Source organism: Danio aesculapii, chromosome 7 (genome assembly GCF_903798145.1).
Source record: "Danio aesculapii chromosome 7, fDanAes4.1, whole genome shotgun sequence".
Lineage (NCBI taxonomy): Eukaryota > Metazoa > Chordata > Actinopteri > Cypriniformes > Danionidae > Danio > Danio aesculapii.
The window spans coordinates 22,552,691-22,580,154 of record NC_079441.1 but is presented as its reverse complement, the minus strand read 5'-3'; the positions used below and the strand labels follow the sequence as shown (position 1 = coordinate 22,580,154).

At 37.5% G+C, this 27,464-nt stretch overlaps 1 protein-coding gene across 2 annotated transcripts in view; it reads right to left on the bottom strand.

The window, feature by feature from the left end:
* The window catches only part of svep1 (sushi, von Willebrand factor type A, EGF and pentraxin domain containing 1), a 111,699-nt gene extending 84,235 nt beyond the window's left edge, over nucleotides 1–27,464 (bottom strand). For both annotated transcript variants that reach the window (XM_056461305.1, XM_056461306.1), the window contains exons 1-2: nucleotides 26,513–27,464; nucleotides 1,526–1,781 (exon numbers count right to left, since the gene is read on the bottom strand). In XM_056461305.1, the coding sequence (XP_056317280.1) occupies nucleotides 1,526–1,781; nucleotides 26,513–27,025 (769 nt within the window). In that variant the 5' untranslated portion in view covers nucleotides 27,026–27,464. The remainder of the gene's footprint in view (nucleotides 1–1,525; nucleotides 1,782–26,512) is intronic.

Sequence of the window (27,464 nt, the reverse complement as noted above, 5' to 3'; positions counted from 1 at the left end):
ATTACTAACAAACTATAAAAGCCTTTACTTTGGCAGGAGCATTTTGTCTTGCTAAATACAAACAAATGCATTGCTCCAGATGTTGGCATATACAGATGGGCTTTGCAGCTGGAGGAGTCTGCACAATCATGGAAAAGGATACGACCGACATGGTATCACAATTGGGGGTGGAAACAAACAATGCCACAGATAAGTTTGCCCAAAGCAAACGATTGATCTGTTGAGATCCAGCTTGGTTTTATGTCTCTCTGGGTTGTGTGTAGGTGGGTGATGTCATCGTGAAGAAAATGGTCTTCTGAGTTCACTAGCTGTGAGCTCAGAGCTCTGATATGAAGTATCTGCTATAAGCAAGCCAGCCAAAGGAAATAATAACACTGAATTATTTTCGTACCAGTTTTCTTTTACACCGGGATTAACAAGGGCTCATATTTGTCAGGCTCAGGAAAAATGAGATGGATTTGCCTTCTATTTCACTTTAGAAACATTAACTATGGTAACCACGGTTTCTGTTTAAACATCACAGCTACTAAAGTGATTACTGCTACAGTAAAAAAAGCTTAATCAACTTACGTTTTGAATATGACACCACATTAGTTTGACATGATGATCTAAGTAATTTTTTGTGGAATCTATGGTTAACACTGTGTAGTGTTATTGTCATGTTTGGGTCTTGGCATGACGAAGACAAGAGAGGTAGGATCCAAGTGCAGCTTAATAATAATTTATTAAAGGAAGTATTCATGCAGGTAATTGTGGACAAAAGTAGGAAAAATCAAGAATCAAACAGGGCATAAGTCATAAGGTCATAAACAAGGTATCGATTCAAAAGTGCAAACAAAACAAACAACAAACTTAGACTAATGCAAAGACACAGTGACAGGAAATATATGACAAGAAAAAACAAAAATTTGTACTACAGACTAATGTGTGTGGGTTGTATATATAGTTCCGATAATCAATAATAATGAGACTCAGCTGCACATGTGTGATCAGTAGAGAATGGTGACCGGTGTGTGTAACGGCATGCAGGGATTTGTAGTTCATGGATAAGTTTGTAGTTCACCAGCGATCTTCCAAAAAGTGTTTGCTGGTGATCATGACAGTTGCCACTTTCTACATAAGACTTGGCTTTATACAGACCCTTACGGAAATTAACCATGGTTTTGTTATAATAATAGTGTAGTAAACATGATTGTTTGATCTTTTAGAATATTGATTACTATTTGTATAACCACGGTTATTACATATATGGTTAAAATATTGTTAGTAGCCTATATATTAATACTATCAATAATTATTTTGTAATTACTAGTTTAAAGGATGGATATTTTGTATTTTTTAAAATAAAACTATGATTAATATTCATATTTAAAATGACATTATCGAGTATGGGAAACTTTATGGAGCAACTACCTATTAATTAGGAATCCAAAAGGTCAGAAAAGTGTGAATCATTAAATAAGTTGGCTTAATTTACTCTGTTTTGACTACTTCATAATGAAAAGCTTGTGTTCTGATTGATCACCTTCATGAAGGGCACGTCGAGCCAGCGCTTCAAACTCGGCGAAGTTGTGCACAAAGAAGCAGTGCTGGTCTTTGGGCTGTGAGGCCATTTCGTGCAGCTCGCGGATGTTTCCTTGCCAGATGCCCAGGGTGAAAATCTCAACTCCTCTTTCCCTCAATGCGGCCGCCACTGGCCGCGGGTCTCCGCCATTTGAGTATCCGTCAGTGATGAGGAAGATCACTTTCGTGGCATTCTCCCGTGACTGCCTCAGGATTTGCTGTGAGTTGATGACAGAAAAAAATGGCTGTTATTAAATTTATTTGAAATCCGCCCAAATGGTTTTACAGTACAAAATTATCAATCATGTGTATACTGTAATTTCAAGGGGTGGCAATCATTTTTGGTAGTTACTGTACCTTGCAACTTCGAGTTCAGTGAAATTTCAATATTATGCATGGAATTAATTTCCGTTTGCTATTTATTGTTTTCTGCTGGTTAGTCTTCAAGATAGAATGGTTTAATAGCTTTATTTTTTTCATATGCATTGCATAATTTATTTTAGGCTATTTAAACAATGTTTTATTCAATTTGTCTCCACTCTTCGCTGTCCTATAAAGGTTAAACTTCTAGTTGATCATTTGGAAAAGGGGCAGAAGATTTTTCCAGTGAATCACCTGTTTAACTGCATCCCAAGCATCACAAATACTGCAGAAGACCTACATGGACCCAAGATTCTCACAGTGATCAGTCAAGATTGGCAAAGGAAAAATCATGGTTTGGGGGTGCATTCAGTAAAGGGGTGTGCAAGAGATCTGCAGAGTGGATTGCAACATCAATAGCCTGAGGTATCAAGACATTTGTGCTGCCCATTACATTACAAACCACAGGAGAGGGCAAATTCTTCAGCAGGATAGCGCTCCTTCTTATACTTTAGCCTCCACATCAAAGTTTCTGAAAGCAAAGAAGGTCAAGGTGGTCCAAGATTGGCCAGCCCAGTCACCACACATGAACATTATTGAGCATGTCTGGGGTAGGATGAAGATGAATTCAAAGAATTTTGATGAACACTGGGAGTCCTACAAAACCCTTTCTTTGCAAGTTATTTGAGTCATTGCAGAGATGTATGGATGCAATCATCCAAGCTCATGGGAGTCACACACATATTAATTCTTTTTCCACTGCACCATAACTTTATATTCTGTACCAGGGGTCACCAATCACGGTCCTGGAGGGCCGGTGTCCCTGCAGGGTTTAGCTCCAACTTGCCTCAACACACCTGCTTGATTGTTTCAAAAATACCTAAGACCTTGATTAGCTTGTTCAGGTGTGTTTGATTAGGGTTGAAGCTAAAATGTGAAGGACACCGGCCCTCCAGGAACAAGTTTGGTGACCCCTGTTCTATACTGTACATTATTTCTGTTAAATGACAAGACTTTTGTCTAAGCAAAGTCAGATCTTACTGTCCTAATTAAATCATTAAAAATCAAGGCTTGATCATATTTCAGTTTGCTAAAATAAGCGTACTCTAGAGGCCTTTGCCTTTAATATACGCCACTTCTAAAACAAAACGATCAACTAGAAGTCAAGTTGTTATTACTTGTTCCTAAAACGATATAGGTGACAAGACTTTTGTCAGGTAGTGAATATAAAACAGAATGATTTGTTTATTTTCATAAATGGTCCAATTTTTGATTTATTTTTTTTTTTTTTTGCATAAAACGTATTTTTTTCAGTCTGCTTCACATAAAAATTATACATTTACGATGCCTTTTGATGTCTTTATAGTTAATTTGTCTGTACTGTATGAGTCTTGCAATCACAAGCATTCTCTTACAAAAGAAACAAAAAAAAATTTTATCCTTAAACATTTTAGCAAACCTTTTGTGGTATAAGCTTTAAGTTCAATGAAATAGTACAATGACAAATTTTTCAGTGTGTGTCAGTGAACTAATCCTTAACTAGTCATTCTTATATTTCCAGAAATCCCCTGGTAGTAATGCTTAGAAAACACATAACTGGCATCCCAAAGCCAGCAAATAGCTGAAAAACTTGCCGGTAAGCATAGTTGCATTGAACATTCACATGTCGACGTTTGTTTACAGGAGTCTTTGTCTAAACGTATGCAACTAGGAGGCTTGGTTGGAAAAACTGAGGGAAAATCTTTTATTTTTCTCTTATGGTGCTTTAAATGCAGCCAAATTTACTGTCTCTTTGGTTCAGACAGAAGGAGGGGAGGGGGTTGTGAATGTCAGTAGACAAGGCCAATTCAAGGACTGGATGAAAACAGAGCAGTTTTGCTCTTTATTGTCTAATTGGCTGCAGTTCAAGCATCTCAAAGAGGAACAATAATTACAAAGCCCAAAGCCTGACTTGCACAGATCCAATCACACACACACATATACTGTATAGTGACACTATAGCAAACACCTCAAATCTGGAATCTCCAATGCATCTGCGTCTTTTTCTGTCTAACACACAGACCCAGACACAAATATACAGATGCTGCTGGTTGTCACCACAGTGATGTCATTGTGGTCTGGCCTCATGGGAGTTGGCCCATAGGCTAAAACAGGGTGTGATTGTGGGCATTTATGGGGCGGCAGCTCAAAAACAATAAAGGCATAAGGGGTTTTAGATATGAGTCAGAGGTGGTCATGGTACACAAACATGTCTGCACATCATTAGACGAGAGTAGACACAACGATTGGAGATCACAGAAATAGGAGAAAGAAAACAACTGCTGACGCCGCGAGATGGATAATTTGACACGCTTATTAGCGACCGCATGTACTGTGTTTGCACCCACTGGATTACACACTACTTAAATCACTCCTAGACATTATAAACCCACTTTTTTTTATGCCCAAACACAAATACATCTTGTCCACCATGAAAGCTGCGGTGGTTTATCACTAGTATTAGTGGCTAATCTAATTAGCTGTGTCAAAAGGAGCTTTGTGACAAATCAGTTTAAGTAATTCAGGCAATCACAACATAGTGGGTGCTTAAACGACTGTTTGAGACACTCTTAGTTACTTTTAAATAGTTAACACATGCAATATTCCCTTGGGTTTATGGCGTTTGATGGTTTAAGGCCCTTTGTTGCAACTGAGGGTCACCTGTAAAACAGCCTCAAAGACGGTATACAGTCTGTTCACTGACCGTTTCGTGTTTGTTGCTGGAAAGCATTTTCTCGGTTTGCAAAGCTTTGATCTGATTGCTGCCTTTACGCAACTTCTAGGAAGAGGAACACAGGGGTTTTTATCAGGCCGCCTGGAGAAACGTTATGTTTACAAGGTACTAGGCTGATATAATGAGCACTTTGAACAGGCTGAATCACAAAGTGAACACATTATTCAGCTATTTTTGGCGCTTTATACAATCATTTTGTCTTTTTTTTTTCATTGCAGTCTTTTATGCGGTACACCCTAAAAGTTATTTGTTGGTTTGACAATTGTTTGATTTTCGAAATGCTGTGAATTTAAAAGGTCTGCTGGAGTCTTTCTATTTCACCAGTGGAACTTGATTCTCATTCATTCATTCATTTTCTTTTTGGCTTAGTCCCTTTATTAATCAGGGGTCGCCACAGCGGAGTGAACCGCCAACTTATCCAGCATATGTTTTACGCAGTGAATGCCCTTCCAGCCAGGCGACACAGTGGCGCAGTAAGTAGTGCTGTCACCTCACAGCAAGAAGGTCTTGCTGGGTCAGTTGGCGTTTCTGTCTGGAGTTTGCATGTTCTCCCTGTGTTCACATGGGTTTCCTCTGGGTGCTCCGGTTTCCCTCACAGTCTAAAGACATGCGGTACAGGTGAATTGGGAAAACTAAATTGTCCGTAGTGTATGAGTGTGAATATGTATGGATGTTTCCCAGAGATGGGTTGAAGCTGAAAGGGCATCCACTGCGTAAAACATGTGCTGGATAAGTTGGCGGTTCATTCCGCTGTGGCGACTACGGATTAATAAAGGGACTAAGCCAAAAAGAAAATGAATGAATGAATGCCCTTCCAGCCGCAACCCTACACTGGGAAACACCCATACACTCCTGCATTCACATTCATACACTACGGCCAATTTAGCTTATTCAGTTCACCTATAGTGCATGTCTTTGAACTGTGGGGGAAAAATCAGGGGTGCCCAACCTTTTTTTTGCATGAAGGGCCAAAAACCAAATACCACTGAGAGCCATGGGCTGAAGGTATTTATACCAAACTATGTTGCAATAATGTTACCATGGGTAATTTCCTAATTTAGTTGATAATACTTCAAAATAAATAGAAAAGATTATTTTAAATTGTATTAACTAATGCAGTATAACTTTTTAAATGAGAACTTATAAAAACAAACAATCGCATTTCTAGCACAGTGTATTTCAATGCTGAATACACAGGTCAAGCAGAATCTGCCTTTGCTTTGATTTGTTCACCAAAGTCTCTGCATTGTCCGATGGCAGTATGTGCATGTAGACAAAATCTGATTAATTTACACCTTTTAATAGGGCATTTGCGTAAACAACTTTTAATTTGCCAGTAACCTGGGTCAAGCTCTTCCGGTGAACTATGCTATTACAAAATTGGCGTGTTTAAGGTCTGTTTTCTTTAAAAATCAGCGATCTCCATTGCCTGACTGATATCCGATATGGGTACAAGAAGCACTGATATTTACATTACATTTTCCCCCGCCATGTCTTTAAAATATAAACATTTATTTTACCCCAGTGTATTCAATGGAGCTTCTGTGCTAGCCTGCTGATCCTGACTGCTCGTGTGTGTAAACTGCTTTTCATCTCGTTTTACACTTAAGCAACTAAATTAATGCCAAAGTCTATTTAACTGATTATTTTAGTTACATTACAACATCAATGCTGTAAAAGAAACCGTATAAAAGGGAAAAAAGTCACACTAACCGTTTACCGGAAGTTTATCAGTATAGAAAAAGAAACACTAGCTCTGCATATACCCAATTGAAATATTTAATTTCAGTTAGCTTTTAACAATAACAATCAAACAAACTAACACATGGTACCATTAAGTTTGAATTGACAATCTGGAAAACATGTCCATTATTCTGCTTCTCAGATGGGATGGCGGCCCAAATCAAAGATTACCATGGGTCAACTTTGGCCTGCAGACCCTAGTTTGGGCATCTCTGCTTTAGATTGAAACATTTATACACCATTTTTTAGTGCTTAAACTATTTCTGACCTGAAAATAGCATGTAAAAATAAAACAGTCTGTGATTGATCACTTTACATATCAGTCAGACAGCCTTTCCTGTCTAGACAAGCAGAAGAAGCTTGAATATAGAGCAGGCATTATGCTGTATAGCAAAAATGGTAACACTTTACAATAAGCATCCATTAGTTTATGTTAACAAACATTATTTTGAATTATTACGTTATTGTTAATTAATAATGCATTAGAACATGTTGAACTTTCAATTCATGCTTATTTCTTTAGTGCTTTTACAATGCCGATTGTGTCAAAGCAGCTTAACATAAAAGTTCTAGTAAATTGAAACTGTGTCAGTCCAGTTTTCAGAGTTGAAGTTCAGTTTAGTTCAGTTCAGTGTGGTTTAGTTTTCACTGCTGAAAGTCCAAACACTGAAGAGCAAATCCATTGATGCGCAGCTCCACAAGTCCCAAACCAAGCACGTCAGTTGCGACAATGGCGAGGAACAAACTTCACCAATTGACGAAAGTGAAGGAAAAAAACCTTGAGAGAAACCAGGCTCAGTTGGGCACGACCATTTCTCCTCTGACCAAACTTCCTGTGTGGAGCTGCAGTCTAGGCACTGGAGGCTGGAGAACATTGGACGTCCATCATGGAGAAGCAGCATAACTATTATTAATAAATGCTGTACAAGTATTATTCATACTTAGTGTTAAAGGCATAGTTCACCCCAAAATGAAAATTTACTCACTATTTACTCATCCTCAAGTGGTTAAAAACCTCAATAAGTTTTTTCTTCTGTTGAACACTAATGAAAATATTCTGAAGAAAGCTAAAACCCTCTAACCATTGACTTTCATAGTAATACTATGGAAGTCAATGGTGACTATACCTTATTGTAAAGTGTGACCCCTTTCGTTTATATCAGTAAGCAGTGATGCCTGAATGCATGAGTGTGTTTATGCAAGCATGATTAATATGCAGCAGTTAATTCTGTAAAGTCATGCAGATGTCTTTGAACATGCCACAGTGTGTCTTGTTGGCAGTCTCACTTAGCGTGATCTAAACACTAACATGTGTGTATGTTTGTAGCCATTAGACAAGGAGCCCCAGCAGCCTCTGAGTCTCTGCTGTCAGTGATAAGACAATATCCAGAGACTTTTTGGAAGAGTATGTATCTGCCGGTGATATCCTGGTCTTAAAACATTTCAAATCTTAAAGGTGTTTTGACAGAAATCATGTTTTGTCCATACATCACTTTTTCATTGCTGAGGGCTATTAGACTATTGTGACAGGAAAATAGCAGAATCAGTGATAACTACTCTTGTAATATTCTGTCACAATTTACATATTCCCCATTGTTTATTCAATTTACTACTAATAGTGTCTCATTTATTGAAAAGTCTTAAAAATGTTTTTATTATTGACCTTATTCTTCATGTACGAGCGGGCAGAGCCATTGGAATCTTTTTGGCCCAAGACTTCCGATCTTATTCCCTTCCTTTGATTATTACACGTTAAAACAGCTCGTTATGCTGCTTGATGTCACAAACTGATATTATATTATTCTACCTTTTTTGTATAGTCATGAACACATTTGTTTGTAGAGCAACTAGCTGGACTGTTTTCTGCCATATTTGACCGTTTATTATTCGTAGTTATTTCTCCCATAAGCAACTGAATCAGAACTTCAAAAGCAACTTTAAAAACGAGCAAACTTCCACATTGCAGAATAAGGTCAATAGCCACCTTTAAATATATATATTTCAACAGTGAGTTATAAACGTATAATTATGTGATTAAAGAAATCTGAATTGTCGTCACCATACTCTTGGCCTGTCAATCTTGGTCCCATGATATCCCAAATTCTGTGCTTTTAATTCAGTGACAGTTGGCCTTGAAATAATGATTGCATCTCAAATTTGTGACTGGTTGTGCATTTTCTGGTGCAATGCATCACCAGGTGTAAATACAAGGGTTTTTTTTTTTGTTGTTTTTTTTGTTGCTATTTTCAGTCCAAAGTAGGTATTTTTTCATGTCCTGTGTCATGTTGTTCAATAAGCAAATGCATTTGCATCTATTTGTGTGCCTATGGGCATGATGGACTGAAAAGAAGGTGGGTTTTAGGTCCATTGTTGGCACATTGCTATTTTATTGCAACCGAAATAAGACAGGTCAATAGTTTATAGTGCCATTGACCAACTAAAAAGATCGTGTTAGTGATAAAATATTTTCTATATCTATTTCTAGTTTTTTAAGATCATTAAATGTTCATCCGGCTATAGAAGTCTGTTTTGTGAGATATCATCATGCACAAATGAAGAGTTCAGATGCAAAAACCCTGTAAGTGCTGTCTGAAATTTCTTTTAAAATTAGCCTTTTACTCAGCCTCCTATGTTTATGTCCATTTATTAAACTATAAAGGGCACCTATGATGAAAATATACTTTTGTAAGCTGTTTGGACAGATCTGTGTGTAGGTATAGTGTGTCCACTTTCATATTGGAGTAATAGAAACACAAGTCTCTTTTTTTTTAATTTCCTGACGCTGAAATAGGACCCAAATCCCTCCCATTTTGAGGCCCACCACAGACATGGTGTGTGGTTTTCCCCACCCACCAAATTAATTGGCGTGCCTTGTTTCTATAATAACATCTATACACGTCCACAGAACATTTTTTGCAAATAAAACTGGGATTCAAATATTTGTTACAACTCTCTGTGATTTTTCTAAGTTTTATTAGAGTAAACGTTTTTAAAACAGAGCATGTTTGTAATAAAGACAGAAAATCGTTATGTAATTATTAACCGCTATAATCACTACAGCTGCATGGTGTCAGTAAATGCACACACGTGTGTGTTTGTGTGTGTGTGTGTGTGTGTACTGCAAATAGCATTTGTGTGAGACTCATCATTTCAGAAAGGCTTGAATAGACTCCACCATAAATACATGAAATAAACTTACTTGGTATTTTTAATTAATGAGCTGCATTTCAGCTGTCTCTATCACTGACTGCTGTTTATCTGATGTAATACATGATGAGTAGCAGACACGCATGTGGAAACGGTGGGCGGGAAGATTTAATTTAAAGCCACAAACTACAAAAACAGCTACAGTATACTCAGACAGCAAAATGTGCAAATTCTGGAGGCTATAATACATAATCTGATGGGTATTTTGAGCTGAAACTTAACAGACACATTCTGGAGATGCCAAAGGCTTATCTTACATCTTGTAAAAGGAGTAAAATAGGTCTTTAAAGACAATGAAAATAACCTTTTCTTTGGCATAAAAGTGAAATTATTGAACCTAGGAGTTATTGAAATTAGGAGTCTTAGACAAATGACAATTTTAGAAGAAAATTTCAGACAGCACTTAGAAGTTTTTGCATCTGACTCTCCAAATGCAACCTCCAGTCATTGGCTACAAGGGCACTAAAGAAACAAGTCAGCTGCTGAAGCTTTCGGACTCAGGTGTCCATGTTGTGGGTCAGCATGTCTGCACAGAATCCCACTCTCTTTAATCAGCGAGCCTTTTCCAGCTGCCGGTGTAGACATAATCCTCTATTCAGTTCCTGTATTGGGTTAATGGGCATGCTCAGTGGACCATTATCATCACACCAGGGTATTCTGTTTCCAGACCACTCAGACAACTTACCATGTCATAAAGCTGAAGTAAGGTCAGAAATCATTAAGAAAAGCACACACAGTGCTTTTGGTGTTTTTCTTAAAGCGATAATTTAGCCAAAATTGAAAATTCGCTCAGCTCAGCCTCAAGTGGATTTAAACCTGTATGATTTTTCTTTTTGTTAAACACAAAATAAGATATTTAATTTTTTAGAAACCAATAATTGACATCCATACACTGTAAAAATATCTGTTAATAAAAAACATCTGTATTTTGTGATTCACAAGTGTTTTCCATTTATTGACGGTTGTAAATTGCATTATGGGATATTGATCTGTCGACTTTTGATGTTGAAAACAACTCTACAGTTTAACAAAGTGACTTTTATTGACATTGTAGTAATAATATTGAAAAATATAATGTATAAGAAATAATATAGAGAGAAATAAATCTGTAAAATAACAGAACATGTACTGGCAGTATATCACAAGGTTTTTGTATTGTAATATATAATATCAACCGGAACAATAGATCACTTTAAACTATTAAAGATGTTAATTAAAGTCACTTTTTTAAAAATGTTCAAGGTTAAAAGTGGTTGGAAGAAAGATCAAGGTTCCATAATGCAATTCAAAAGCACAAAATAAAATAAATAAACAAAATAAACGAATAATTGAATAAATAAATAAATAAATAAATAAATTACAAAATATAGCAAAACTCCTAATTAACAGATATATATATAGAGAGAGAGCTTGACATTACATTTTTTGATCACAAGCCACTAAGGCTAGCAGACTTCCAATACTATTACTAGCCACTCGCCATTTTCACTAGCCACAATTTTGTTATTGGATATATATATATATATATATATATATATATATATATATATATATATATATATATATATATATATATATATATATATATATATGTGTGTGTGTGTGTGTGTGTGTGTGTGTGTGCGTGTGCGTGTGTGTGGTGTGTGTGTGTGTGTGTGTGTGTATATATATATATATATATATATATATATATATATATATATATATATATATATATATATATATATATATATATGTGTGTGTGTGTGTGTGTGTGTGTATATATATATATATATATATATATATACATATATATATATATATATATATAATTATGTATATATATATATATGTGTATATAAAATATATTTTCATAACAACAAAATTGTGGCTAGTGAAAATGGCGAGTGGCTAGTAATATATATTTTTATTTATTTTCAGTGTAGAAGAAAAAATAAATACTATGGAAGTGTTTCTAACCTTTTTTTTAAAATAACTCATTTCGCGTTCAGCAGAAAAAGTAAGGTTTGCGACAAGTGAAGGGACAGAATTTTCAGCTTTGGGTGAGCTATCCCTTTAAATGCAAATGGTGTTACAGATAGCTGAGATCAAAGCAGGACAAAATTAAAAACTCACTTGTGAAGATTTGCTTAGAGTTATTGAGGAGATATCTCCATCTGAAGCATTCCAGAATGGAGTAAACATGTGACCAGAGTGCATTCATTTGCTTGCTCGGAGGTCGGAGCTGTTTTGACATGTTATGCTTTCAGTGGCAAAGCACATCAGCAACATGAACCTAAACAGCTAAAACAAGCCCACTAGATGGTTACAAGCCAGTTGAAGCTATAGTCCCGTGCATGAGAATTCCGCTCACTGTGCAATTACTAGATATTTTCCCCCAAGTCTGCTATAAATCCTGTTAGAAAACATTTGAGGGTAAACATTTTGCTCTCCAAAGCTGAGCTGTTGAAACTCTAGATAGAAAATATAGTTGATTTTGCACGTGGGAGACTCCTGCTGCATGCCTGAAATTTATTTGCCTCCCACTGTGTGCTAGTATTTTCTTCTTGAGTGATTACTATCGATTTCATTTGCTCAACATGTCGGACACACTCGGCCAGCTACACCTCATTTATAAGGACAAGAGCAGAGAGTGTTGGGCTAATAGATGGGGTCGGAAGTCCCTAGATCCTTATTACAGTGCTCTCTGTCTGTGGAGTGATTGGACAACGGTGTGCAAGTGTGCTTGGATGGATGGAGTTTGAGGAAAGGAAGCGTAATTGGTCTGGATAAAACGCCGGGACTGAGTGCTTGTGGAATATGGTTAGCTGGTTCCTGTCAAAACACCATACATCAAGTCGAGGACAGTGAGATGGCAGAGAAAAAGATTTTAAATGAGAGGAAGACCTTGATAATATTTCATGTAACACAAGGACAAGTTTGGTCTTTGTGGTCTTTTTACTTCTGCCAGCAATAAATAAAGGTACAAGAGCTGTCATTGGGTGGTACCTTTTCAAATGTCATTTTTCTACATAAAGGCTTTATATTGGGACCTTAAAGGTACATATTCGTACCCCCAAAAATTCAAAAGGTATACTATTGTACTTTTTAAGTACCAATATGGACCCTTTAGGTAAAAAAAAAAGTGTATGTTTTGAAAAGGCTCAATGACAGCTCTCATACCTTTATTTCTGATAGTGTAGAATATTATAGAATAGAATGCTTTTTATTGTCCCTGTACACATATACAATGTACATTATATACTAAGTGCAAATATGTAAATATCTCCTTTTAATACAAATCACACTAAACAACAAGTTACAGTACAAATAACTCAAGATGATAAACAGTAGTGCAAAATCGGGGATGAGAGGGGGGTTAGGTGAGGTGAAGTAAACAGTTCTGAGGTAGAACAAGAGATATATACTAGATAAATGTAAGATGATAAATAAATAGTAGCCCTCACTCCAGTAATCATGAAGCAGCCCACCATGATGGTGTTCATATATTCGCAGGAGACTTTAATAAGGCCAATCTGAAATCTGTACTCCCATTTTACCACAATGTGAAGTGTGTGACCAGAGGAGAGCTTAATACAAGAAAAAAAATGCAATAGCTAAAATTGTCTGGATTTAGTCTGTTAAATTAGATTTCTGTTATTTTGGAGTTTTATGCCAGCGGAGAGAGAGAGAAACAAAAACTTTGCAGTTTTATTTTATGATGTGTGACAGAATGTAATTGAAAGCAAATTTGAATGATATGAGAAAATGCTTGTGAAACCAAAATCTCTTACTGATGACAAGAGATAGTATACATACTGTAAAAGCCACAAGCCACCAGTAAATTAGGACAGAATTGCTTTAAGACACAAATTGGTGACTGGAGGTCTGGGATATTATTGCTATCTTTTATTTTTGACTGTGGAGTGGATTGATGGTCATGCCCAACTGAACCTGGCTTCTCTTGAGGATTTATTTTTTTTTCGTCAATTGGTGAAGTTTGTTCCTCGCCACTGGCTTGCTTGGATTGAGACTTGAGGAGCTGCGTATCAATGGATTTGCTCTTCAGTGTTTGGACTTCCAGCAGTGAAACTTAACCACGCTGAACTGAAATAAACTGAATTTAAGCTGCACAGTCTACACTCTAAAAGCGCTACAGAAATGTGCCATACACCCAAAGCACTTCACAATCATGAGTGGGGTTGCTCCACACCACCACCAGTGTGCAGCATCCACTTGGATGATGCGATGGCAGCCACAGGACAACGGTACCAGTGCGCTTACCACACACCAGCCGTTGGTGGAGTGGAAAGACAGTAACGGAGCCAATTCGGTGGATGGGGATGATTGGGAGGCCATGATTGATTGATTTTATTTGACAATTTTAACAAAAATATACAAACAAGTCCAGTTAGACTAATTCATACATATTTTAAAAACTGTCGAGGATAAAACACACAAAAAAGCCACAGGCTTATTTCCATTGTGGTCCTCAATATTCTTAAAAAATGAACGAACAAATCATAAATAAAGTGCAAACATCATCAGCTCAGCAACTCAGCACAACAAAATCCTCAACTTCAACTGTAAAACAACCACTTTTTAATTTCCCTTCTAAAAACACACTCAAACTGAATCTCTTTAAAAATTTTATGAAAACATTCCAATGATGGATAAGGGCTGATGAAGGGGATTTGACCAGGACACCGGGGTTACACCACTACTCTTTACGAGAAGTGCCATGGGATTTTTAATGACCACAGAAAGTCAGGACCTCGCTTTAACTTCTCATCCGAAGACGGCCCCCACTGACAGTATAGTGTTCCCTCCACTTTACTGGGGCATTAGGACTTACACAGATTGTAGGATGAGCACCCCCTGCTGGCCTCACTAACACCAACAGCAATCTAGCTTTCCCATGTGATCTCCCATCCAGGTACTGACCAGGCTCAGCCCTGCTTAGCTTCAGTGAGTAACTGCTCTTGGGCTGCAGGGTGATATGGCTGTGGCTTAAATTTTATTATAGTAGGTAATTTATGTCCTGTGGCAAAATTATCTTTATTACAATTTTAGTGATCTGCTTGAGATGTTTTTGATGAAGAGCCCTTTAGACCATGCGCCTGGCCGTTTCTCCGGTAATGTCTTTAAATAAATAATTATTTAGGCCTATTGAATTTTTCATTTATGTACAATAATTAGGACAAAAAATATGATAAAAGTAATAAAGAAAATGTAAATGAAAACATGAACGAAAAAGCTTATTTACTGACTGTCTTAGTTCTGTCACTTTAAAAATAACAAACACAGTACATCTCTTTACATTCAGGCTAAAATTATAATGCTTTGTTTCATTATTTCATCTTTATTTACAAGCAGCAGGGTATTTACAGCTACTTTATATTTCTGTTCGTTCACATCATGTCCCGTTGTGCCCCCTGGCGGCATAGTCGCAAACTGCTGTTAAAGCTAAACACGTTCTTAATACCTTAGTGCTGCGGCGGCACAACATACAACGGTAATGGTCCTTTTGAAGTGTTACCCACTGTATATTTAAAGACTCCTGTAGTGAAAATCACATATTAATGTTGTTTACATGTCCAATGTATAAATGAGCTTTCATCTCACAGTGCCTGATGCTCACACACACATACACTCATGCGCAAACAGATGTACTCTGAAACATAGAAGTGCAAAATAATCACCATTCAGTTGTCAAATAATATTTTAACTAATTGTGTAGACTTCTTGTTTAAAGTCTTTTCTTTTCAACTGAAATGGTAGATAGGTTCATTTTAGCTAAAAGAGAGCTAATGTAGCTATCCTCATGCCACCATAAAAACCTGTCTTACCCCGTAGTTTTGTTTCCACCAAGCGATTTGGTGTTTATTAGATGTCTAATAGACAGCTAAACGTAGACGGCTAGGCTAAAACAAGGCTAAACTTGGACTGTCAGTAAAAATCTAATAGACATCTAAGAATAGCTCTAAAATAGACCAGTCATCAAATACAGACAGACTTTATATGAGTAGTCATTCATTCATTCCCGTATATTTGATGAATAGTCTAGTTTTGTACTATTCTTAGATGTCTGTTATTTTTACTGACAGCCCAAGCTTAGTCTTGTTTTAGCCTAGCCTTCTACGTTTAACTTTTATTACATTCAGTCTTGTTTTAACAAAGCTGCCTATGTTAAGACGTCTATTATATATACTACATTCAAAAACCAAACCAATCTCCTCACAAGTAAATTTAAAACGTGGACTCAGTCTCCTGTTTAATCTGCTGTGCATCACTGACATCTCCCTATCTCTGTTAAACCAGACCTGTGGTTTGAGCATCAGATATTTTCTGCCCTGAAGCTAAGCAGGAGCGTCTTCTGACAGTTAAACTCTAATCTCCCCTCTCTATTATAGTGATCATGCCTCTGTTCTGGGCTTCCCCGATGTTCAGTTTAGTTTAAAAAAAAGAAAAATTCCCCCAAGGGTCCAAAAGGAGAAGAGTGTCAGTGTTCTTCAATCCGCTCCAGCTGGACCTGATTGAAAACACCTGGCTTAGAAGCAGTGATATCATTGATCTCGACTGAGAGGACAGTCTGGAGTTGTAGAAGATGTGGAATCGGCGCTGTACACTGGCACTGAAATCTTTTTAGAAAACAAAGTATCTGAATTAGTCATATGAATTGTTTTTTGTATAAATAAATGGCCCGTAAAATTTGGACTGCATGTTCTTTTTGGCTTTTGATTGAAATCTAACAGTGGAAGCCCTCCAACCGTTAAGTAAAGCCTTCAAAAGCCTTGCCAGAGAGAGTAGGTAGGTTGAAATGAATGCTTAAATTATAATAGAGAATATCTATAACTACATGGTTGCCTGTGAATAACAGCGCTGCATATTTTGATATTATGTAACTCCACTGTGTATAATTGTGTGAGACATGTGTTTTTCATAAAAATTGCTTTCCTGTCATGATCATTATTACACTTGGGGAAAACCTGAAGCTAAAATTGTTCAAATTCTTTCCTGATTTTTTTGGTGTTCATTAAAGTGTGCCAAGCAGATTTAGGTGCAGCCAATGGCAAATTCTGCGCATGTTGTGATGCATTTCAAAACTGCTAACTTTAATTCTTATCTTCAAAAGCGTTATTGAAGTAGTTGCTGAAATATCTAGATACTTGCAACAGCCCGTTGGTAACATCTTTTCCAGACCTAGGAAGCTCACGGGTCAGTAATGTGCACAGTAATAGCACAAGGGGAAAGTGAGGCATCTATTTTCAGTGAGAACAGACCGTGCATTGCTGTTGACAAGCTGACCTGTTATCCATTTCAACACTTCCGTAGCTTCTCCTCTATGGTACATCCTACCCTTCCCCCTCAAAACATATGTGTACACAAGCACATACATGAACGACTCCAGATACGCAAACCAAATACACACTAAGTGGTACTTAGAGAGTTGTGGGTGAAACCTAACTGTTTTGTGCTTTTAGCCTTGAACACCAAAGGGCACAACTGCGACCTTGGCTGTGTGGTATTTTAAGTGAAGCCTGTAAAGAGCTGCCAATTACAAGCCTTCATATCATAGTGTGGACACAGATTCGGCACCTTTACATAGGGCCATTATTAAAAGGTCCTACCTCAGGAATTAGACAGTAGTAATTCTTAACCTTTGTGAGAAAAATATTTCTAGAATAATATTACCTCTTACAATTAAGAATGTTTTTTAAAATAATGTTTATGTCCATTTTTTAAGTGTTTTGGTCCATCACAACAAAAAATTCTTAATGGAAACACCAAGATGCGCATGAATTTTGAAAATGTGCACAACTGAATAAGAAAAACCTTTTATTCCAGAACAAAAAATGTGCACAAACTACCACGGAAACAAAATTACAGAATAAATGACAGCATGTGCATCAAAAAAGTAACATGATTTTGTTCATGTGACAAATCATGTGACAACAAAAAAAAAAGCTTGTCAGAACTGGCGGAAGCAATTGGACGGGATTAATGGACAAAGCTGCAGACTGACCAAATTGCATCTGAATGTTGTTTTGCTCATTCCAAAAACCCTTAGCTAAAGTCTATCATCAAAGTGGTTTGGTATTATTTTACCTCACAAAACTGGAGTGGCTACACTCTCAAAGAGATTTTCAAACTTCCAAAAGTGAGTTATGATTGTGTTTACTGCATTTTGTCTGAGGAAGTCATTTATTATAAAAGAAAAATGTATATAATAATGTTTCATTTCTTTAACTAACTGATTGTGTTGCTTTATAAGACCTGTGTCAGGAGTTACTGGGTATTTCAAGAGTTTACACTTAGCTGATGATTGATAATAAAGCATGTTTGGCATGCTATCCCAGCTAGAGGAGATTTTGAGCTCAGGTAGGTCTCGAGAACTACCCTGTTTATTCATGGCTAATGACAAATTAGGGATTGCTATGACATACTGCTTATTAAGAGCTCATCTATGGTGCTAATATGGTTTGGTCAAATCACCTATGTCGCAAGTTTTTGGACTGTGGAAGAAAACCAGAGAACCCAGGGGAAACCCACGCAAGCACGGGAGAACATTTCTGCACAGAAACGTCGACTGGCCTGTTAGAGACTTGGACCAGTGACATTCTTGCTTTAAGGCAACAGTGCTAACCACTGGGCCACCGTGTCGCCTTATCAAGGAAAAGGGAGGGGGAGTATGGGATGGAAGGGGGATTCTTCAAAACGAAGGTAACTGAGGTAAGAAACTCTGGCTATTTATAGTGATTTAGGAATCATCTGATTGGTGAATCATGCATTAGCTAATGCGGGACTAGCTGTGGTCAATCATAAGCATATGATCCTCTCAAAATTAGTTTATAAATAAACTTTATATAAATTTTATTGTGCTGCCTGTATATGTTTTTTGACTCTCAAAGTGGCCGTGGTTGTTGATTTACATTTTATGAATCACCAAGACATACAGCGTTATGACCCATCATCTACATGAAATTTGGCATCTGTGCAGCTTGACAGATAATTGCGTTGTATCAGTGCAACAATCACGGCAACAACATTTTATGTGTATAAGTGGGCGGCCTGGTAGCACAGTGGGTAGCACTGTCGCCTCACAACAAGAAGGTCGCTGGTTCGAACCCCGACTGGGTCAGTTGCCATTTCAGTGTGGAGTTTACATGTTCTCAATGTGTTCATGTGGGTTTCCTCAGGGTGCTCCAGTTTCCTGCACAAGTCCAAAGACATGCGCTATAGGTGAATTGGGTAAGATAAATTGTCTGTACTGTATGTCCTGGTCCTCCAGGTTGTGGGGTTGAGCATTGAGCTAACAACCAACCTCGTAAAAAATTAGATGTTGCGAAACACCAACATAATGTGGCTAAATATCAACTTTGATATAAACGGCGCTTGGAGTAAGCAAGAGTCCAAAGTAAAGTCCCTTGAGTGCATTTAAACAATCCAGCATTTTGATTGGTAAGGCCAGTCATAAACGATTTCATGAGGACACATGCAACAACATGACACCGTCATTATTATTACTTTAAAAAACTATATTTCACAAGTTGCCTGCACAAATAACATATCAGGTAATAGTGTAGAGGTGGAAACTTTCCAAATATCCATTTTAGCGATGGCTAAAATTCTGTTTCATAATCTGTGACAGCTTATTTTGGGTCAGCAAAGCTCACATTTAGAGAGGAAAATGATATCACATCATGAATCAAAAGTCATATATAATTGATCTCAATAATTTTTTTTTTGCCAGATTAAGCTGTAGGTGATGGTTTTTCATCCAAGCTGAGATATCCTTTAGGCAGGGTGAGTGCCTTGCAGCTAACGTTGGGTCATCCAGATTAAATGAAAGATAGAGCTATATGTCATCAGCAATGAAAAGAGAAACCATGTGATTGGATGATGGTTGGCAGTGAATTGGTATAAATAGTAAATAGAAGGGGATCAAGAACAGATCCCTGGGGTACCCCTGTGGCTGAGAAAAATGATAGCACATCATCAATCAAAAGCCAAATAACCAATCTCAATAAATTCAACACATTTTTATTATTGTTTCTTCAGTACTTCAGAAGCCTGTTGGCCCATTTTTAACTAAATGAATCACTGACCCTATGAACTTTTTTACTATATATATATGTTATGACAGCTAAATTATCTGCACACTTCATTTGAGACTGTGTCAGCCTTCACCTGCTGCCATTTCTAAATCCCACAGCCACAGTAGTCTCCTAAAACAAAAAATAACATCTGGGAGTCGCAGGTGATTCTGGATGATGAGGTTTGGCCTCCACATTACACACACTTGGTGGAGCGTATATGCAGCTGGTGGAAAAGGCATGCTTTCATCTTCACATACTTCAGAGCAGAAATGTGACCTTACATTGTTACAGAAATGACCTCATCACATGCGGCCATCAGAATAGCTGAAGTGAACAGCAACTATGACTTTTGTATAATTATGTCTTCGTTTTTTCTCGTAATATCTCACATTTCTTGGCAGTGCAGTGCTGGTGGTGCAGTCAGACCGAACTCACTCCCACTGCTCTATATTTGACTTACTCCAGCGTCCAGTTACCACTAATCACTGTGTTGAACCATTTTGCAGTATATAAATGTTCCAAACAGCATTTGCGTGTGTAGATCTCAGGGTGTGGAAAAGGGCACTTCTGAAGTCAAAAGTTGGCTAATAACAGGAATAATCTGAGGTGAGACTAAAGGTTTGGCTTGAGGTGAAAAGTCCAGGCGAGACATTATTTCACAGTAACCCAGCATGAATGTGTGACTATAATTATATACTTTGATTTAATATTCAAGTAGCTATAGAGTGTTTGGTTATGACATGAAACGGGACATCATCAGGTGGAACCTAACGATAGTTTTCAACCTTTTTGACCTGAGGGCCCCCCATTTATCATCATGATATTGCAGTATTTTTGCAAAGACTTGCAGAGGAATTTTCTACTTGTGATGTGCTGAATCATAATGAAGGATACTGATTAAATTATTTGGTAACACTATACTTGAAGGGGGCATTAATAAGACATTTTTAATCATGAGAGGTTTCATGACAGTCTTATGAAAACTTCTTCAAGTTCACGTAGTGTTAACAAACATTTTTCTACCAAATACACGATCAGTCAAAAGTTTGGAGTCAGTAGGAGCTTTAAATGTTTATAATAAGCATCTCCTGCTCACCAAGGAAGCATTTATTTAATCAAACATACAGTACAAATTGTAAAATTGTGAAATGTTATTCCACTATAAAATAACTGTCCAAAAGTAGTTTATCATTTAATTTAATCATTTATTCCAGACATTTTAACACTGAATTTTCAGCTTCATTACTCCAGTCTTCAGAGTCACATGACCATTCAGAAATCACTCTAATATTAATTATCATTGTTATTATTATTATTATTAATATTATTATTATTAATATTATTGTTATTAATGGTATTAGTATTGAAAGCAATAATAACTGGACTAATAATTTCATTTGGAAAAAACATACAAAAAGTAATAAATAAATAATATTTACAATAACATTAACAATTTATTTTACATTTAATAAATGCCACCTTGATGAACAGAATCATTTTCATAAAAGAAAAAAAAAACATGGGAAAAAAAAACGAGCCCAAACTTTTGTGTATATATTTATTTGTTTGGTCCTGTTTTAAATCACTTTAGGTTTGGGTTTACGTCATGTTAAGGTCTAAAGTTTTCTGAGGTCTTTTGATTGAGAACCACTCGTCGCTATATTACATAGCCATATTTAATTGGTGAGTAAATTTTAAAGTAATTTTAAAATTTTAGTAATTAAATTTTTTTTCTCTACTTTGTACAAAGAAAAATAAACATTATAAAATGATGTCTTCCAAGCCATGCCATGCATAGAAGAACATTGAGCCCTTAAAAGAACCTAAAAACATTTTCAGAACTTTGAAAAGAAACATTTGTAGATTGAAGAGGTTAAATGTACAGTATGTCAAAGGTGCATTATGGAACCATCAATGCCAATAGAGAATTGTGTTAAGACTTTTTTTCAAAGCAATGCCTTATATAAGGTCCATTTTAGGTCTCCTAAGAAAATTTCAGTGAACAGTTCTTTTTTGTGTGCGCATAAATATTATTTAAAGGGCACCTATGATGAAAATCAGCTTTTGTAAGCTGTTTGGACAGAACTGTGTGTAGGTATAGTGTGTCCACAGTCATATTGGGGTGATATAAAGACATTAAGTGCCTCTTTTTAATTTCCTGATGTTAAAATAGGAGCCGAATCCCTCCCATTTTGAGGCCCACCGCAACGTGACATAAGAGTGTGGTTTCCCCGCCCACAAAATTGATTGACAGCCTCGTATTAACATGTTTCCGTAGTAACGCGTATAATTAGACCTTTTCAGCTTGCTGTGATCATCAATTATCATCAAATGTGATCAAAAATGAGTTTTACTAGTTTTAAAACTCTTTACGTGCATGTTTGTAATAAATTACAGCGATTTTACTGTCTTTATCACGACAGCCGCGTGTCAGTGCAATTATAAAAGAAGATGCTTCAATCCTGAGTTATGGACATTAAATCAGGTTTATTTTGTACATTAACATAACGGATATCCATACAGCAGTGGATATTAACATGTATCCTGTCACATTTGCTGTGCAAAAACAGGGGAAAGTTAAACCCGCGCAGTGTGTATGTGTCTCCGCTGCGTGTGTGTGCATGAACTTTCTGTAGTATTTCTCACAAACATTACATGAGATCTGCTACCTTCATGTCTGTCACGGTGCTGTTTATCTGACACAGCTAAGGCACACTCTGACAGGCACCTGGGAACAGTGGGCAGGGAGAACTAGCATTAAAGGCACATGCAACAAAAACAGCTCCATTGTGTTCAGAGCAGAAAATTTCGACATTCTGAAACGTATAATCAATTATTTGATGGATGTTTTGAGTTGAAACTTTACAGATACAGTCTGGAGACCCCTAATACTTATATTAAATCTTGTAAAAGGGGTAAAATATGTGCCATTTAAAAAATCTAAAGAAATCATTTTCACTAAAAAGAACCATTTGTGAAAAGTTTCCATGGATGTTAAAAGTTTCTCATGGAACCATCAATGCCAATGAAAAACATATATTTTTAAGAATGAAGTATTCTAGTTTGCCTGCAGTATCAACGCTGGACAACAGATGGATGAAGAACAGATGAAGCTTTTCTCATGCCATCACATTGCATTCATTGCGTTTTACCATCACATGTGTCTTCCAGACAATAAGAATGTTTTCTCTTGTCTCATGCTGTCGCTCTTTGTAGTTCCATCACTTTCTTATGCATTTTTCTTATGTATTTAAGTCTCATATGTTTCATTTTATTGGTATCAAACATTGTGTTGATATTTTACCCCTTTTTCAAGATTTAAGATAAGTTTTTTGTGTCTCCAGAATGTGTTTTTGTGTCTCCAGAATTTTGTGTCTCCAAAACACCCATCAGATTATTTATTATACAATGCAGAATATAGGTTTTTCTGCTCTGAAGACAATGTAGATGTTTTTGTGGCCTGTGCCTTTAATGCTAGTCCTTTCCTGTGCCTGTCAGAGTGTGCCTCAATTTCTGCCTCGGTTCTGCCTACAGTAAGAACTTTCCCAATGAGTATTTGATGTATTTATTGTGGAGTTAATTCAAGTCTTTCTGCAACAAGTCACACACAATGTCATTAAAAAAGACATTGATTTAACTCCCACAAACCAGGATTGAAACGTCTTCTTTTATAATTGTACTGACATGCGGCTGTGGTGACAAAGACGGTAAAATTGCACGCATGTTGATATGATTATATGCGTTACTTTAGTTACTTTGCGTTAATATGCGGATGTCAATCAAATCGGTGGGCGGATAAACCACACCACTACATCGCGGTGGGGTTGTGGTGGGCCTCAAAATTGGATCGATTTGGATCCTATTTTAACGTCTGGAAATTTTTTAAAAAGAGGCTGATTGTCTTTATATCACCCTAATATGACTGTGAACACACTATAACTACACACAGTCGTGTCCAAACAGCTCCCAAATTATGATTTTCATCATAGGCATGTTTAAAGCTAAGGTAAAGCATGCAATTACAAGCAATTTGTTCATCCAACACATTCAGATTTGCCATTCATTTTCTAACTAGGACTGATACATTGTGAAACATGTTGCCTTGTCAGACAGTTAAAGACCGAAGCGCCCTTATCTGGCTGTCTGCAGACATATCTGTGGCTCTCAGGCTGGTTTAAAGGCATTCCTGGCTGTTTTATCAGGGTTCGTGGAGTACAGGCTGTCTCTCATAAGGATCTCCCTAATCAGTCTTAATTAATAACACAAATACAGCCTCAGGAAGTGAGTTTCGTCAGTGTATGCAAGGCTAAAAAGAGGCATTTTATGTACAGTACAGCCACCTCACTCTCTTAAATATCCTATTCACTCACATCTTTTCTGACTAGCTATATTTTGGGAGGAAATGTGATCTTTAATATAGTGAATCAATATAAAGTGTGGTAAAAAATGTGTAATGCATTCGTAGTGAATGCTCATTTGTGTCTTTCGACATCTGTCCCAGCTCTTTCATTCTGTTTCTTTGCCTTTATGTGCCTGTTTTTTGTGCAGCGCATTCTAAAGGTTGCTGACAGATGTTTTCGCAGACACAATATGGGATATTTGGGCACGTTGATCTGTCTAGACTTGATGACAGTACCGCTCCTGCTGCCATGGGCTTCGGAAACAGGTCAGAGGGGTCAATGGCACTTTAGAGAAACATTCTCTGGAATTTCTAATGGAGGACTGTAGGAGAAAGGGTCATGTAGTGATGAAAAGGGAGAGATGTGTGTTAACAGTATTGCAAAAAAATCCTTGCCCTTTAAACCTCCATACTGATAAATTGACATTAGTCTTATTTTAAGTTGGAAAAATCAAAATATTCTTGTGACACATGTGTGTGTACAGTAGGTTGTCTAGAATTCCCCTCTTTAATAGAACCCCTGCTAGAGAAAGGAAGAATCTTACTAGAGACATGCATTCATCGGAAATTTTAAATCCATTAGGTCAAGGACTTTGGTGTAATGACTCCCAATGGAGGCTGATCAGAAAAGCAGGCTAAAAATTTGGAAAGCACTGAAAGCATTCGCTAGCTTTCTGAAGGACAGCATGAGAGGGAAACAAGTTTTATGGAGAGCTAGTTGTGCTCTGGTTTGGCAAACGGAGAAGGAGTTGGGGATCTGGCAACCTAGGATGCCCACTAAGTGCAGACAAACACTGAGGTTAGACGGAGACTCAGCAGGAGCAAAGGGAGAACCTAAGAGTGATTACATAAGAACAGAAACATTGGCCTATTGTGTTGTGGAAAGTCTGTGTTGGGTAAAATTATTTGAGTTTCACTGAATAGGCCACACACATCTGTCTAACCTTTCTGTCTATCCATCATCTTGACCTTTTTGGTCTAAATAACATTTAAAGTGAATCTTGACAATATTTGCTTCATAGTTAAAAACTAATGTTTACGTTGTTAGATTAGCAAACCGTTTGATTACTTTTCAAATCAATCTTATTCTACTTTGTCATTCGGTTTGAATGCTGCATCCTGTTTGCCATCTCAATCCAAATTTAGAATAAAAGGGTTAGAAAAGTCTATTCTGAATGTTTCACCACCCTGCTGGGTATTAGCATGTTGGGTTTGTATGACTACACAATGCCGTCTTTATCTGTTAACAGCCGTAGCAAACTATAACGCGTTTAGAGCCAGTCCAACAATTCATTCTCCAAATGAAGTAGAGTAAATGAATTAGAGGCTTGGCAATTGAGGATGTTCTTGCTTAAAGGCAGATCTGATCAGAGAGGTTTGGCCTCTCTGTGCACTTTGCCTGGCCAGAGGAGAACTGTGGAGAAGGCCTTCGACCTCTGCAGCTCTGAAAGATTGAAAATGTGTCTGGTAAACGCTTCCAGACCGCCACGCCATTTAGATGGAACGGAAGGAGCCAAAAGCCATGAAATATTACAGTCTGACTGCAATGCCAATTAATTGCATATGAACAAAAGGACTTTCCTGCTGTGCTTCCATAACAACTTAATACATTTGCAGATCTGGGTTAGCGGAACCATTTTTCAAACCACAAATGTCATTCAGGACAAGAAAAATGTCTGAAAATATGGACGTCATGACCATTTGCAACGGAAAAAGGGAGTAGAAACTGCAGTAGGCTGCAAGATGAGGCTGTAAATCATTTTGCTGCAATTTCTAGCATTGCTGTTAAGTGAGGCTGAGTTTGTTAAAAGAAATAATAATTTGTTTGATGCAAGTCGCCACCTCTGCAATCTTTTCCAGATCCTGAATTCCCAAGTAATTGCAATTTGGAGGACAACAAAACTGTCTTCCTTTATACATTGCAAAATGTTTTTGTTATAAGGGACAATGGATGCTTACCATTCACATATGAGCAAATTAAAAAGTGTGACCCACTGTTATGGACAGTCATATAACCTGTGGTTATCTGTCTCAGATTAGAGTGGCGAGGAAACCATGTGTGAACTTAGAGATGACATCTGGAGATGCCGTTCTCAATCATTTTAACTTCGCATCCTGTTTCTGCAAAATGTGCTTCAGGCATTTATATTCAGGTGCTATTTATTTGTCCAATTGCTTAAGAACATTAAAGATCAATAGAGAAATCTTAAATATATTAAGCATGAATCAAAGTCTCAACATTCATCAACAACTCATTCTAAATGGTTCTAGGTTCTCTTTTTCCTCTGAACCCTATTCCTCTGTTATTTCCTACAAAATTTCATCAGCTGGTTACATTCCTTCTCACATCCACAGACCCAAGCATTGTGATTACACAGCTGCTCTTACCGCTGCTCGCTGGAAAGCCCCCCTGGTGTAGGTGCCACCTCCTCTGTAGGTGATGGAGGGGATCTCTTTGCTGAAGAGCGAGCACTTGTGCTGGTGGGCTTTGGGTGCAGACACGTAGTCCGCTCTTGTAACCACATGGCTCTTGGAGCTAAAGGTCACCAGGGCTACACGTGTTGCCTCAGGAGCCACCGGAAAATCTGACAGCATCTTCCTGACGAATCGAAGCTCGCTCTTAAAGTTGGAAGCTCCTACGCTGGAAGACTCGTCAACAAGGAAGACCAGATCCAGACAACCTCCCCGCTCCCGAAGAAGTCGTACGTTCTTGCGGAAAACCTGTCCGAGTCGTTCTACTTTGCTCTCTGCGCTCTCAGAGAGGTTTTGCCGGGCTTGAGATGTCTGACGTAAAGACTGTAGGGAGAATTGCTGAGCATGGCTTGGCCAACAGGTACAGCCTGACCAGTACAGGAGCAGGACAGTTAACCTCAAAGTCAATGCAAGTCTTAGTGTCACCATGATAGCGCCGCAAACACCAGCATCCAATAGTGGTTATGAGATATATAAGTTAGTCGCAGTCCTCCTGATGTCTCTCTTCTTTTGTAGTTTCCAAGCAAGCTGAGTCTCCTATCTCTGTGTGGGGCTTAGGCATCTGTGGAGCTCCTGCATTTCAGACACTCTCCAAATGCGTCTCTCCTCTCTCTGAAAATGATTTAAAAAGAGCTAGACAGTAAAAAAAAAAAAGTTCGGTGAGAATGAGAGAGAGGGTGTGTGTGTGAGACTCAGAGAAGGAGTGAGAAAGAAAAGGGAAAGAGAGCAGCGGTGGAGGAGGAAAAAAGGGGCAGTCAGAGGCGTGAGTGTCTCTCTCTTTTTCTTCTTGTCCCGTTCTCTTCCTTATCCCCTACTTGTTCTTTCTTATTCCTCCGCTTGTCCTGGAGTGCTCGAGTCTGGTTGTGTG